This window comes from Apis mellifera, linkage group LG2 (genome assembly GCF_003254395.2).
Source record: "Apis mellifera strain DH4 linkage group LG2, Amel_HAv3.1, whole genome shotgun sequence".
Classification (NCBI taxonomy): Eukaryota; Metazoa; Arthropoda; class Insecta; order Hymenoptera; family Apidae; genus Apis; species Apis mellifera.
The window spans coordinates 3,450,483-3,467,362 of NC_037639.1; the positions used below are offsets into that span (position 1 = coordinate 3,450,483).

The 16,880-nt window shown below is 37.4% G+C and overlaps 1 protein-coding gene across 1 annotated transcript in view; it reads right to left on the bottom strand.

Annotated features, from left to right (window-relative positions):
• Positions 1-12,053, bottom strand: part of LOC102655706 — a 427,418-nt gene extending 415,365 nt beyond the window's left edge. Inside the window, exon 1 of the mRNA XM_006558762.3 lies at positions 11,336-12,053. Coding sequence (XP_006558825.2) covers positions 11,336-11,428 — 93 coding nt within the window. The 5' untranslated portion in view covers positions 11,429-12,053. The remainder of the gene's footprint in view (positions 1-11,335) is intronic.
• Between the last annotated feature and the right edge of the window lie 4,827 nt (positions 12,054-16,880).

Here is a 16,880-nt window from a genome sequence, read left to right on the forward strand (position 1 = left end):
TTCCTCTGTGTAGGGAGAATATATCCAGATACGGGGAGCACACGTTTTCACCGGTTTTATTTTCGGTGTATCGATGGAAACCGGAGCGGCGAGAACGATTTCTTTTCAGACGATCTGCGGTTTGGCAGTTTGCAACCACGGAGACGGAGCAAAGGAACGAGAAGACGGGACACAACTACGCTGCGGGACATCTGCGGTCGTTCAAGATCGAAATACGAGATACCTCTCGCCAGTTGCGCCGCATAAAGCGGAAAGGGGGCGGATTACAAAATGAGAGACGCACAAGTCGGGGTTTGTGACGTTGCCTCGACGAGATATTCGAGAAATTCGTTTGTGTATCCCGAATAAACGCCACTTGGCGGATACCTGGCGAGATACAATTGTGTTCGAGGATGCACGCGCGTGCATCTCCCTCTCCATCCTGTCGAACTTTAATATCGTGGCCACGAGCCCTGGAAAAATTTGCTTCCCCTGGAATTCTGCTCGTATTTCCATAACGTGTTACGCGAAACACGCTGCCGCCTCCCATCGCGCCTCGCGCAACCTCGTCCAGAGATTGCATTACAAATGACGCGGAAAATGCATCAAATACCATCCGATCGTAAAACTCCATTTCAATTACCGAAAAGAACGGGTCTGACGTACCCTATATATCGATCACATTATACGATATATGTATATCGAGGGATGTGTGTTTCTCATATAACTTTCTCCTTTAATCCATTTGGATTAACCATTATTCGGATTAATTCTCGATGAGAATTATAAACGATTTGGATAGAAGATTAACTTCAGTTACAAATAATCTATTATGTACATGGATAACGTTTCTCGAATCTATAAACGTGTTCGATAATAATATTTTTATGAGCTGAATGATTAGAGGTGATTACATAAATACACAGTTATTATGCTTGCTAAACTTTGAAAATATTATAAATAAGATCACGATGGATTCTTTCATCGATAATGCTCCAAAGTGGAGTCGTTAGAAGATTACGATATCAAAGAATCACTGATTCTTCATGATTTCGTTTCAGGATGATTACAGTGTAATTGCGAAGCATTTTTTCAAGACTTCGACAAATGAGAACTTTTTAGTAGCTATACTTTACATTAATCTTCTGTCTATTATTCTAAATATTTCAATATATCTACATTACGATATTTCAAAATTATTGTTTAATATTGTTGCAGGACAAATACATTTACAAAGGACAAAAGCAACATGCAATCTTAATTGTGAGGTAATTTTTCCACGATATTAAGGTTTGCAAAATCAGCTTGCAAATCTCCATGGAACAAAAGAGAAACCATGTCATCAGCAGATGTGTATGTATATACTCATATTGTCTCTATTCCCATATGAATAGAAAGAAACTCACGTCTCGGCGACAAATTCTGTAACAGTAGTCGCGAATGGTAACGAGACACAGCTTAATTAAGGAAGCAACATCGGTCATTAGTATTTTCAGAAGACTCCACTCTTTTATTGCGTACGAGGCGCATGAAGTCCGAGGGCAGCAGCAAGTCTAGTGTCCTTCAGAGATTTCAGACGTGCTTTTACTTTTTCTCCCCTGGCTCCACTTGCTCGCGCTTTGCTTTTTCGTCTGTATAGTCGTTTTTTAAAAGGTCAAAGGGGCCACATCCCCATCTTGAAAACATTAATGAGCTCCCAGAACGACGTGCACGCACTGTACTGTTACGTACGTGCACTTGCATGCACTATGTCCCGGAAAAAAAAAAAAAAGAACGAAGGAAGGCAAGGGGAAGGATGACATGCCTGAAAGGGATGCTACATTGAAGGACGCGTCGAGACGAGACACAGGTTGATGCTCTGGCTAATCTTAGCAAGACTTATCTCTCGATTTCCTTTCCTTTGAAAGTTCAAGGATTTAATCTGCAGATTTGAATTTTCTCGCGTTATTTAACCGGTATTATTAATAGAGAGTCGAGAGTTTCGAATGTTAATATGCATAAATAATTGAAATAAAATAAAATTTTTACGCGTATGTATTTTCTTATTATACGTATATTTTTATACTTTTAATGGAAATGAAAAAAGAATTTTTATTTTAATGAAAAATATTTTACGAAACGTAGACTCATATTGTTTAACAAATCATAAAATAATCACTAAAGTCAGTTATGGCTCAAAAATTAAGAGAATAATGAAAAGATTTTCTTAATTTAGATAATAAAAGAATCAAGTAAGTTCGTTCATTCTTAATCGATAAACTATCGTACGAAAAGATCCAAAAAACGAGATTCTGTATTCTAAAACTTTGTAGAATTATTTTCTTTCTCTTTCTTTTTATCCATTTACAAAAATATAATTAATACACTAATACAATGATACATGACATCGATCCATACAAATACCGAATCTGCAACATTTTGATTTCTTCGGCCATTCTCAATTTTTCTACAGGATTATTCCAAAGAGCCATAAATACGTTGCGTTTAAACCCGCGGAAGGATAGAGAATTGGCGTAAATAGGGAAATATTCGCCGGGGAATCTATGTATAACGTCCGAAGTGAATACTCTTCATGATGTCGTGAATGGGATTGTCGAGAGAGAGAGAGAGAGAGGTTGAGGGGTTCGAAATTTATGTCTTCGCGCGGCGTGTATACGGCCGTGTTATCGAATATCGCGGAAAATCTATAATAACTGTTCCGGCTTATAGGGTGAAATTTATTTTCCAGACAGCGCTGCCAAAGCTCGATAAACGGGGGAAAATCGAAAAATTAATCGACTTAGAGACATCGTCGGGCGTCAATTTGAACGATTCATCCAACTTTTCCCCCTTTCCGAAAAAAAGAAAAAGAGAAAAGAAAAAGAAGGGAAAGAAAGACGTTAGATTACCGCGAGGGTAGTAATTAAAACGCCTCCGAGTTAGAAACCCATCGTTTGATGTTGAGCGAACGAAAGTTTGCCATTGAAGGGCTCGCGTCTGCCCGGCCGACAAAACCATACTTAAACGCGGTGAAGCGCGAGGGGAAAAAGTGAACCGATAAAAGGGAAGAAAAGGAAGGAATTTCCTTTATCGTGGAATTGTTCCAGATTTATGAGCGCCAGGAGTTCAGCCATTCAAATTTTTCAACTGCTCTTTCTTGCCTACCCACTATAAGACCGCAGCTCTTAGACGAACGAGCTGTGAAAGGGCGGGGGAGAGAAACCAATATAGAAATGGATGGAAGTAAAGTCTTTACACAGACGAACGGATTCGATATCGATGAAGTCTAATAACTTCCATTTGAAAATTTTCAATTTCTTCTCTCTCTTTCTCTCTTTTTTTCCTTTTTTTTTTTTTTTTGAGAAGCCAACGTCATATCGAACTATTTTTTGTATATACGATTAACGCGAGACAATAGTTATTCGCTGACGATTAATCTTTATTCGATATTGATTTCTCCATTAACGAAGTTTATCGTAATTGGTTTTAATTATAAAAAATATAAATTCTTCGAAAGTATTAAACAATTTATAAAATATGCTTCCCAATGAGGTGAATATCAGACAGGAATTAATTTCTGGTCTCATTTCCATTAATCAAGCAATGAAATACTTTTTGCCATAACTTTATAATTCTTTATTGCCTCGATAACATATCAAAAGAAATCTAATTTTTAAATTCATGAAAAGTTTAATTCAAATAATATATACAAGTAAAATGGAATGTAAGTATGTAAGTAAAATGGAAATATTTTATGAAAATTTCATTTCCATTATCTATACTTTTTTTGTATTTAAATTATCGATTTTCAATAATCACACTCGAATAATCGAATTAAGAGGATTTTGAATAATCAGATATTCGAATAAAAAAGAAATTCGAGATATCGAGATATATTCTATTTTGAGGGAGAAATATATTTATTAAAATAACTTAATATAAAATTTGCCTAAATAATTCTCTTAAAATATTTTTATACATTCCTTCTCTCTCTCTCTCTCTCTCTCTCTCTCTCTCTCTCTCTTTCAAAGTTAAAAATTTGATAAATTTTAATGATAGAAATTAGAAGCTAAATTTATTTCCTTAAATAAAAATAACATCTCTCTTTCGCTAACAAAACAACAGATTTCTGCTATAATCCCATATTAAATCTCATCGATCTTTCATCCAATTTGAATTGCGCAAAGTTAAGAAGTCGTCGCGTGTAAGATAACGACGAAATTCCTCCATTTCCAGTCGAATGGAATTGCTAATCTATCTCGACAACGGTACGTACGATAACTCAAGTTACAGATTAAAGCGGTGCCGATCCGATTGCTCGTTCTTAATCGCGTAAAAAAAAGTAAAGCACGTTCCAAGAGATGCTTCAATAGCTGCAATCTCGGCCTCCAGAGCCGATTCAAGATCGTACACGTTACAACTCGTTTATCGAATTCGTTCAACGATTGGATATGCGCGTATTAATGTATTTCATCGATGCGAGCCTTAACTTTTCGTATCATCAACACGCCGTACACATTTATCGATTCGAGTGCGTATAAGAGTCCGTGAATGTAATCTGTATTGATGCTTCAATTTCACGTTTGATTATTTACAAATACATTGTGTATTTTTCACAGCATATACGATATACGAATATTATTATCCGAATTTAATTCGGTTTCCAAGAATAACAACCTCGTGCGTACAATTTAAATAATTTTTATATCAATTCGATTACAAAAAATCATTTCGAATTTTTTTATTTATCGAAACGAAATTTTTGTTATCCGATTTATGCGTGATAAAATATTTAAACGATACTCCATTTATTTGTCGAAGTTGTATAAAGAATAAATCCCGATAAAAAAAATTCTGCGTTTACTTCCAATTTCGTCAATCACAAGCCCGTCGTCACCGTGTCGGTTATCGTTTAACTTTGTGTCAATTCTCTTATCGGGACGACTGTGACCCACAGACGTTATCATGACCCAAAATAAAAAGCGAACTCTTGAGTTTTAGAAACGTAACGTCGAATTCGAATCGCGTTCACATGAAACATCGAGATATCATCTTATTGATAGTAGATGGGTAGAGAACGGCGGTAAAATTTCAAGACCGCCTGCATCCTTAACGCCGGCATGCCCTGAATACGGGGTCAAAGATGATACGTTTAAAGTCGATAAGACGAAGTGCGCACGCGAAACACTTTCCTCGAGAGAACAACGATATCGGCTGCGCGTGCATCCAAGTGCATCCGAGATATCGAAGTCATAACTGAATCGTTTCGTTGTTTCGCGATAATTATTATGCCCTCGAGTTACACGAGTCACGATAGAAAGCAGCGCGCGATCTTCTGCACATTGCATGAGCACACCTTTGAAAAAGAGACCAGGTAGGCAGAAGAAAGAATGGTCGAGTATTTCTGCTTCGAGCCTGTGTACGTGTGTACGTGTGTCTGCGCGCGTGTGTGCGAGGCTGTGCGCTCACGGAAGAGAAAGAAGAGAAGGAGGGAAGGGGAGAAAAAGCGGTAGTACCGGTCTAGCTTGTCCTCGGCGAGTACTTCGTAGGCAGGCAAGACTGTCTTACGCCATAGTTATGTTAGTGGCGCGGATACTAAAAGTATTCTCTACTTTGCTATTTTCGTCTAATTTACGACGAGTAAATCCGAAATGAAAAGTTGAGCCTTCCTCTACCGGCTTCGTTTCGGGATTCTACCCTATAATTTCATCCCCTTTTGTGCGAGCGATCTCTTAACAGCGTAACTTTTAAAATAATCACGTAGTTTCATTAATATTACACGTTAATGAGTTTTTATTATCTTTCGGGCTGATATGAGAAGAGTAGGTTCCACCCGTGACCTTACGATATTTAGCATAATGCGAAACTTTCATTATGAGAGTTAAATGTATATTTCAACGATCGAATAAAAAAGAAAGGGATGTAAGTATAAAAAGCTTAACATAGTATTATTGCTTTTCTCATAACCGTTTGATAGATTTTTCAGATTTTCTGAAAACTTTTTATATTCTTTTTAATTATATTTATCTAATTATCTCTAATTTTAAGAAAAGTTATGTCAGATCAAATAAAATTAATTTTTATGAAACTATTTTTTATTAAATTGAATAATCTTTTTCTTACAAATATATTTGTATTTTATCAAATTCTATAAAATCATACTTTCTAAATTTTGCAAGACGGGAATTCAAAATTGCTAAAATTGTTCATTTATAAATATACATAATTATTTTATACATACATTTTATTATTCGAAAATAAAAATTATACAAACATGCAAAAATTGTTAAACTATTTTATCGAAAATTATATGAAGAAATGAAATTTAGAAAAAAACATATGAAATATAAATTAAAGAATAAGTGATCTCATATACTATTTCATATATTCGCATAAGATGTATAACCATCTAATTAAAACGCTTAGAACACTCTATTCAATCTAATGTGCAATTAGCCATGTGTATGTTAATTATTTTTAATCGATAATTCGATTACACTAATTGCTAATCAACACTCTATAACATACACGAACACAAGTCTTTCGACTGCGGAGTTTCAATGACAAATGATCGCGAACCTATCAAATATCAATTTGTACATCCACATTATCAACGTGTCCATAATACCATTACAAACTATGCAAATAATATCGCAACATCGTTGCATAAACGTCAATCCCGTCCGTTATTACAAATCTTCGCGACAAAAATAATTCTCGATACGTTAATTTCTTTTGATTCTTTTAACAGCAGGGTGTAAATGTGTCAAGCCGGGGAAGGTTATTAATTACGCATTATTAACGACTGTGACGCGACACAAAAGCGGTACAAGGGACGCAATCACAAGAGCGCCATGTGCGGTCTTAAACACACCACCTCCTATGCGGAAAGCTTATAAGTGACATATGCGAGCTCCCCTAGCTTCTCGTACTGTGCCATTGGATGCGTTAATGCAAGATAATGCTCCATCATTTCGTTCCATTTCATTTCTATTTACCCCTAAGGTTCAGGTGTAATTTTTCCCTACCAGGAAGGAAAAAAGGAGGGAACCGAGGCTCAAGGATCCCTTTTCCCCCTGTTAATTCAATTATCGTTAAGTTAGCGAACGAAGGAATAAAAATTAGCTCCAAGTTAAGCTAATTCACGGTTAAGTGCGAGTCGACTCGCCGATAAGAAAAGTCTGAAAACATAAAAGAGACTTGGTCGCGTTATCTCAGCTTCAAAAATCATAGAAACCGTAATACGACTTATTCTTCATTAACTCGTTATCTCTTTGCAATATGTACACCGATATATTTACGAGATTGGTATTTATCATAGAAGAATTTCATTTTTTCGAATAACAAAGAAATATCTAACTGATACGCGACAAGTTAAATCAAAATAATTTTATTGAAGCAATTTTGCTGTTTTTCGTTCTGCGTTTTTTTTTTTTTTTTTATTCTAAGAAATCGGTTTTTCATTTGCTTTTTATTTAAGCGATAATAGAGATAAAAGTTTCTTTAAATATAATTGAAAATACTTTTACAAGAGAATAATAAATTTTATATATTTAAAATATTATTCTGGTATCATTAAAAAGTTGTATTATAAAAATGGAAATTTCAAGAATTGATTTCAAAATGATACTTCTGACTAAAGAAAGAAATTGCTCCATTTCCATATAATTGATTATATGAAATCTACACGCACATCGTATCATTGAAAACAGAATTTTCGTTAATTTTGATAGCACAACTAGTTAATTAGCTAAAGCTCATGAAGCAACCAACGATTTTCTCGAATATTATGAATACATAAATCGCACGTAATATATCACTTCGTTTTACGATTCGATATAAACATTCCGTCGAATTGCGTAAACATACAAATCGAATATTTGCCTATTAATTCGCGTGCAAAAGTCGACTATGCATACACATTCGTATGTAGGCCAATTTGCTGCGTCGCTCGTATAAAAATGATTACCCAATCTGACGTCACGCGTGCACATCGCAAATAAAAGAACGAACCGAATGAAAAATACCCATGCATGTAGAAATTTCAAAAGGGTTCATCACACGTGTATAATTCTCACGATAATTACCCCTTTTTAAACCGAGGAAAGGGGAAGAGGGGGGTGTAGCACTACACTTGAATCTTCGGATCCAAAGTGAAATTCTCCAAGGTGCCGATAACACGTTGATGAGGCAATTAATATTGATGTAACAGGAGGCGAATCCCCCGCTATTGTTACCCGAATACCGAACACCGTCCGGATTAATATTTAATCTGCACGATCACGGAGTTTCCGAGAGAGCCCGGGGCGGACGTTGTTCATGCTCGTCGAATTTTTGACGATCGTGTCGCGGAATTCTGAATAAGGCCTGGTCGAATATTCAACGAGCTCGTTTCCACCGACGTAATAAACTTCTCGAAAGCCTCGTGCCTCTGTATACGACAACACAATAATTATTATGCGCCGTTAAGAAACTAGCTCCGCTACCTCCATTTTCGAGTCCCTGTTTCTATCCGTGTTCGGTTCCTTGCCTTACTTTCCATGAAACTTACGAGAGGAACGAAGTACAGCAATTCGAAAACGCAATCGTAAGCCTCGAATAACTCGGGCTACTCGAGATAGTTTGCATGCCTCCTCGCAATCTCGGATCGCTCAGTGGAAACTATTATGCTTTCTTACGCTATGGGTACTTATCGTTTTTATTCCCGATGTCACGAATATCCGTGATGGAAAAGAAAAGGACTCGAGAAAGAGAGAGAAATTCGTTGTGTAATTAACAGTTACGAACGGAAAAAGTAGATGTAAATGATAATGGTGAAGGAGAACGCGAATTTTATTTTCTCAAATGGATTGGTAGCAAAAAAGTTTGTACTCGACGTTTCGTGATACTTTTTTATCGTTTAATACACCGATTGATTGTTATGCGAATATAAAATGTACGAGAGAGAGAAAAGAAACGAAAGGGGTGAATTTTAAACGTGATATTTTTCTCATTTTTGATTAATTAGACCTTCGATCGAAATAGGTCAAATTGTTTTCATTAATCATTAATGTAATAAAATCATACACGTTTTGGAAGCTAATTAAGTTTTGATTTGGATAATAAAAGAAAGAATGTCTTACATTTCTACCGTATGTAAATATCTACTTCATATATTTATTATATATTTAAAAAATTTACGATAATATAATAAAATAGTATTTTATAAAATAAAATATAAAATCATAAGAAGAAATTAGGTTTAAACTTCAGATGATCGACGATACTTTACTTTACTTTTACTTAATAATATCGAATTCTATAAAATTTTATAAAATTAATAAATAATTCAAATTATAATTTTAATAATATTAAATGAAACAAAAAATTAACTTAATTAGAGCAATAGCTTAAAACTATTCATGAAATTTATTGTATTATTTTATCTTTATTTTTATTTCATTTTTTTATATTGTTTTACATTACATTAATTAAAGAAATTTTCAAAAAATAAATAAGCAAATCTCGGTTTTGTTTCAGCAACGGATTAATTCTCGAATAAAGTAAATAATACTTTTACAAATGAAAATTCTAACATCAAAATTAAAAAAAAAAAATTAATATCAAGATTTTTAGATGAAAATTTAATATATAATTTTCTAATCGTTAATTAAACGAGATATGATTCTGATTCAAAGAAATAAATATTTTAATTTTGATGATTTTATTATCAATTATTCAATTTTTTATTATCCAATCTTTGAAAAGAAATACGAAATATAATTACATACTGATATATTTTAGAGATTATAATTGCATATTTACAAAACCACAGTGTTTATTTCCTTTATTTTCAAAAAAGAAAATCTATTCTGATTTCTGAATTTGTTTATTATGATTAAAATTAAACATCAGGAATAAAATAAGCATTACGATTAACAAAAGATACTATATGTATATTTTGTTCTTGAGACAATTTAATTAACAGTCTACAAAAGTTTTTAAAACTATTCAATTTAAAATAATCTTTTTACTTCGTCTCATTTTATTTATATTTTTTTTAATTGAAAAAAGATTTAATAATTGCTGCTGTACGATCAGGATATATACAGAATATAATATATATAATATATAATGAAATTATAAATTAACTATTTATCCTATTATCGCATAATTTCTATTATGCAAATTTTAACGTAATAACATTTCAAATATAGAAGTTAATTAATGTTATGTGTACAAAAAAAAGAATACATAATAATATAATAATAAAAAGAAAACGAAAGCTAACGAAGTTACGAATCATTCCGAGAAATTTTTGTTACAACACGCAAAGATAATCAAATAAAAAACTACTTTATTTATGGATAGATATTCCATCTACGTGTACGATGATGTTGGTATTCTACAGCTTGTTGTAGTACGAACGTATACAAACACATAATGCAGCGTCTGTTATATATGTTGGTAAATATAGTTATGATGTCATACAGCAACATAGAAAGAACGAATTTTTAATACCAAACTGACGGATTTCTTTCATCAACGATAAATTCATCAACGATAAATTTATCAACGAGGAACGTAAATCGATTAAGAAACGTATTGAATTCCGATCCGATTAGAAAAGTCAAATAGAGAGTTATTTCGATGATCGATGATGAACCGTCTCAGATTTCTCGAGCACCGTTCTCCCACCAGCTGAGTTTGACACTTTCGATCCGTCTTTACCCAAGGTTCTATCCCTTGGTTGCGATTGACAGTTCGATCGCGCCAAAAAGACGATCCACCTTCAATCGTCGCACGCGCGCTCCGACTTTAATCTTTCATCCGCGTACGTGATTCAATGCCTGGCACAAAGCGGCCTCTCGTCGAGTGTAATAATCTAAACGCGCTAGGCGTGCACATTTCGATTCATCGAACTTCGTTCGAGGCGTCACCTTGCTCCGAACGGTGAAAAAGAAAGAAAGAAAGAAAGGGAGAGAAAAAAAAAAAAGAACACGATGAGAGAACGACGCCGAGTTCTCGAACCAGTCAAGAACGGAGCAAGGAGAACGGAACGTGACAGAGATGAAGAGAAAGCGCGCGTACGGATCGGAGGAGGATAGAGCAAGAGAGAGAAAGAGAACGTGCACAAATCGGAGCAGGAGTATTCGAAGAAAAAGGATCGAGAGACCACAATAGCCATTTTCTCTCTTTCTCTCTTTTGATACTTCATCTCGACCCCGCGAGCAACGGTCTCTTTTTCTCGCCTCCGGCCGTGATACCATCCTTAATTTTCCGAGATCGAAACAGAACAAAGCGGAGGAGAGCACGAGGCCGCGTTAATAAACGAAGGAATGACAAACACGGAGTATCGTAAGAGAAACTAACGAGAAGATAAGTCGAGCAGACTTACCCTTGCGGGTGGCGTGGTCAGGTCGATTTTTCTTCTGTCCGCGGGTGTATCCTTCACGAGCAGGTCACTAACTAGCGTGTACACATCACCCATGACTCTCGTGGTGCGACGAACCGGAGTAAACAAACAAAACTAAACTTTTTCCTCTCCTTTTGCTCTTTCCCTTTCGATTTAAAACACTTTAATTTTCTTTCACACCGAACTAATCACTAATCAGATAACGGATAAGAGGCGATAAAAAAATCCACGCGTGATGTAGTCAAGGTGGGAATAATAAACACCTGGAAGATATCATCGCGTCGTATCGCGACTCGTCAAAGCGTCGTGCGACCGCAAACGATCATGTGGGGTCATTCCTCGAATCGTTGCCGGTTCTACTACTTGCGTCTTCTTTCCTCGTCCACTTTGCACCAATTATTTTTCTCTTCATGTGTCGAGTTCGTACGCGTGCGAACAATTTTATCCCCGTTTTACGAACCGTGATACGAAAACCGTTAATGTCACTTTTTCTCACGCGATACACCGTTCCGAAAAAACGTGTGTAACGTCACCACGCGAACGATCGAAATTACACCCGCCCCGTCCAGGCACACAGGGCAAACTGTCGTCTGGCTACACGGCCCGCAGCGACGTACCGAGAACGACGAAAAGCGAAACTCGATGGCGCTACGGCTGTACGGAGTCTGTGCTGTGAGTGCGCTCGGCCACGACCGCGGCGCCACTGCCGACCGATCTTCGTACTATGCCGCCGCCACACATTCGAATTTCTCACCAACACGAACGCTGCCACTTATTCAGTAGCGTATACACGAAAGCACTCGACTTACTACCTCGACCTAACTCGTGGCGATGTATGCACGTATACTCGCGATCTCGCGAAGTTGCGTTGAACGTATGTGTGTTTGTGTGTGTGTGTATGTTTCGTGGTTGAAGTGCAGCGGGGGGAGAGAGTAGGGTGAGTTGGTAGTTACCCCCCACACGAAGAGTGTTCCAGGGTCGGCGCAACCGCAATTCGTCGATTGCAACGACTGATTGTGAGCGCGATTTAACGGAAGTCGAGCGAGCTGTCTACTTTTAAAACGCGGCTGATACGACGGAGTTATGTATAGCCGCCGCCTAAATTGCTTTGTCCGAACGATTTACATTCTTTTCATGCAAATCAGTTTACGCGATTCGTTCACCTCCGTGGATGCGTCTATACGGTCGCGCTTTATAACGTTACGTTCCCCGTTTCCTTTTTTTATCCTCCCCGGTTGAAATTGCTAGAATTGCCGGGCGCGAAGAACGATACGTACGAACGACGATCCAATAAATGAGACGAGTTTATTTGGTTTCTTAGAAGGGGAAAGGATATAAAATTCGACTTAAGTCGGGCCTGGCGTTAAAAACACGTTTGGGAAGCGTCAGTTATCCCTTTCTCCTCGACACCCGGAGTAACATATGCAGAGAGTTAATTAATAGTGGCATTTAAGACTGTAATAGGGATAAAACGGAGGAAGGAGGATCGAACGTGGGGCCGGTTGAAATTAGCGCGAATGTCGGGTCGCAATTTGAGCCGGTAACGAAGGAAAGGCCGGAACGGTAGTGTCCGATCCGTGGCTCATCAAAATTCAAAGCAGCCTCGTTACAACTTCCGAAATTACGAATGCACCTTTGTCCTAGAAAAGTTGCAAAATCAGCCCTCTGTTAAGCACTCTAGGCGAGAACGGACGCGTGCACACTCCTCTACGACTGTCATTGCGATTACTAACTAACAACATTCCCGTTTATACATTAATAGCACGTGCACGCAAAGAGAAGGAATATCTACCAGATGGAGAAAGAGAGTGAGAGAAAGAGAGAGAGAAATAAAGAGAGGGAGAAAGGCGATACGCGCGAGTAAGAGAAAAACGAAAGTGCAGTTAAAAGCGAACGAAGAGCGAAGTAACGTTGGAAAGGCCGAGTTTTCCGGCCGCCTAACGATCGCACAGATGGACAGATTTTTAAATTCCAGTTTACACCGTTCCACGATATCAATGGCGAAGTATAAAAGAAAGTTACGGGGTCGAGATTTATGATACCGTATGACCCGGGCAGTTATGACCGAAGACGAGAACTGTAAAATACTATAGTTATTTGTGGAAGCGTACATTTCCGCACGATTTTTGCCCTTCAGCCCTCTTCCCTCTTTCTCTCTGTATACGATTCTTTTTCACGAAGCCCTCAAAGGCGAAGGGGCTATACGTCTGCCGACGATAGCACGGGATCGGTTCTGCCGGCAACTCTCGACCGCTTCTCCGCCCTCCAGCGTATCTCGGCCCTTTCCTCTTTCGTCTTGACCCCTCCTGTCGTCCCTCCTCTCGCTACACACAGCCCCCAGTCATCCAACACCGGGCTGGGAGGCCGCTATCCAAGGCCAGCCACGCTTGCCTAGCTAAGTCGCCAAAAGCTCGGACTCCCCGTGGAATTCAGCTTCCGTCATGCCAGAGACCGGCGTATTGCGTGGCATCCCCCCTGGTGTAGGCGATGCACTTCGATCCGCTGGGATCGAGCCTCGTAAAATTGGATTTGCGCAGACAGTATGGTACTTCAGCGTAACGCGTACCCTTTAGCAAAGAACCGGCCAACCTACATACTCATTACAGGATCGTTCTGTCGTTACGGTTTCCCTCCCGCCGTGACGTAATTCTCTGCTTGGTTTGCTCTTTTCAATCTTCGATTCGGTTATGATCTTTCAAAGGAACGCATCGATCGTAGAGCAGTTTGTGAAACGTAATGTTGGAATATTGGAATTATTTGAACTTGTGACTTCGCGTTGAAATATTCGTGTTATGATGATATATCATTTTTTGCAATTGAAATGGGATCAATGAAATTGATACCTTGGATTCTAAAGTAAATTAGAGTTTTAATTTTTTTTGTAGCAATTTTTTCTAGCAGGATAGACTTTATAGAAGTTTATAGACAATAGATAATTTGAATAAATTCAATTATTTGATGAGAATTTTTAATAATAACGCGAGCTGACTGAAATAATTAATTTTTGTTATGAAATGACAGTTGTTATTTTATATTGAACAAATATATTTACGTATAATGAGAACATCGGGCAATTCTTTTTAATTAAATCATATGAAATAAATCACTATCGCAAATTAAATTGAATATTCTAAAAATATTCTATGAATTAAAACTAATATTTCATATCGTTGCTATAATAGGATATCATGAGTATATACTTCTTTCCATCGAGATAAAATTGATAAAAATATTTAATATCTAATATCTAGAATCTAAATTCTTAGGGAAAATTGTAATTTTATTTTTTACAACTATTTTAATATTCGTAGCTATAATGCAATCTGTACATCTATTTTTCCACAATAATTCATTCTCCTCGCTTAATTCCACGATATTTTTCCTTTGGCTGTGATTAGAAATGTTATGAAAAAGAGGCATTCTAGTCGTGTGACGCGTACATTTTTTTCCCTCCGCATAAATCTGGCGTATGTTCCGCGAGTATATATCGCGGCGGTTTAATGAAAACGCACGGCATGTTTTAATTAAAATTGCTCTGGCCTCCGAAAATAGCGCACACAGATGAGATAGTTCTGATTAGCGATTTGCAGCAAACAGGGCAGAGCAATATCCTCTCGATCTCTAGTCTTCATGTTTATATACGCGTCTTTAATTTTGACTCCACGTTATTCGTTATTGCGGCAGAGAGAGTTTCGGCGTTACTTTCTGTTTACTGTGACTTGCAAGAGGCGAGGTGGTGTCCAATCGATTCTCCATCGTCGAAAAAGCGCACGTTTCTCTCTCTTTGTCACTCTTGCCCCCTTACCATGTATGCACACGGCTGAATTTCGCGTTAAATCTCTGCTCGGTTGCACAAAAGTACGCGCCTCTTTGCGTGCAACCGTAACAACCAGTTCTTTCCCGCGTTTTATTTTGTCATCTTAAATCGTGCAAAAATTACCTCTCCGCGAGGAACGTATCCCTTAAGAGGATTTCGAAAGTGCGGTAAACGAATTTCAAGAATCTCAAACTTCAGTATTCCCTTACTTGTGTCGCGCTTTTCCGTGAAAAAGAAAAAAATAGCAAGGATTTTTCTCATTTTTCAATCGTTCCGAGAATAGAAGTACGAATATTAAGAGATACCTATTTTATTTTTTGGTGTAAGGAGCTTTACAGCTTACATTAATAAATGAAACGATTAAAAAAAGATTCACATTTAAGAAATAGAATATCGTGGATCTTACAGAATTTTTTATTTTTCTTTTAAATAAAAGCAAACTCAAATTAATATACACAATTGTACAACAATTGCCTGCGAAAAATCATTTGTCATAAACATCGATATCTCTTTTCTATCATATTCTTATCCTTTCCCCTATTATACCCAAACTACCTAATAGATATTCAATTAGAAATTGAAAAAATGATCGAATATTCAAACACGAGTTTACATGAGTATTTTAATCAAAGACAAACCTTCTTTTCTCTCCCCACCCCGCCTTATCCTCCCTATTTTCTTGCCCTTCGAGCCAATCCAGGGAATAAGGCGAAGAAGGGAAATCCAGATTGCAATGGCGAAATGGAAAAACAATTACGCAATCAACGATTGAATAGCGAGTTCAGTTCCCAGTCAATTCCGCGGAAGCCACGGACAATAAGCAATGTGGATAATAGTTTAGCGGTACCTTATCTCTCGCCCCAATCTGGGGTGAAACGTTTGTTGGGATGATAGAAAGTATTTCGCGTGGCGGGGAGGGGATGGAGGGAAGGAGGGAGGGAGGGAGGGAGGGAAACTCGCAGAGGGAAAGAGAAGTTTTTTGCGATACCACGAAGAACCGTATCAGATTTCCTGAGAAGCTGAGGGCGAAAGAGATTCTCCTCCTCCTCCTCCTCCTCTTCCTCTCCCCTCCCTTGTCGCAACTCGAGGCTCAATCCTACCCGCTTTTAAAGCACGGTTATACTTCGTACTTAGTTTTCGCGGCAAGGGAAACTTGCTCTAACAGATACGAGTCGTTGGCCACGATATGGAATCCGTGGAGCGTGGAAGTCGTCGTTCCGCCTTTTCCCGGTGATGGACAAATCGTCCCAAGGACAGAAATTGAATGTCGAACTAGTTTCTAACTACTTCACCACCCCGACGGAATAGTTTCGCTAAGTTCACTTTCCGCGAAATCGGCCGCGACGTGTTTTTTTTTTTTTTTTTTTTCCCTATACCCACTTTCCTCGATTTCGATCAACGATCCGATTTCTTGGATCTCGCCACTTGGAACTTGGCAAAAATGATACTAATTCGAAATGGAGAGAGAAATTTGAGAGGAAAAGGATTTTCATACCACGAATTTTTTGGCTGTTTCTTACGAGAGTGTCTCTCGAATACGTGAAATTGAATTCAAGAAGGGAAAAGGTTAAAGTTGAAGATTTTTTTTTTTCTTATATCGTAAGATTTCTTCTCGTATTTCGATAATATGAATGATAAAGAATGTAGGTTAATAGTTATTCCAAGATTTTGATAGGTAATCGAATAAGGAACGATTATTGAAATGTATTG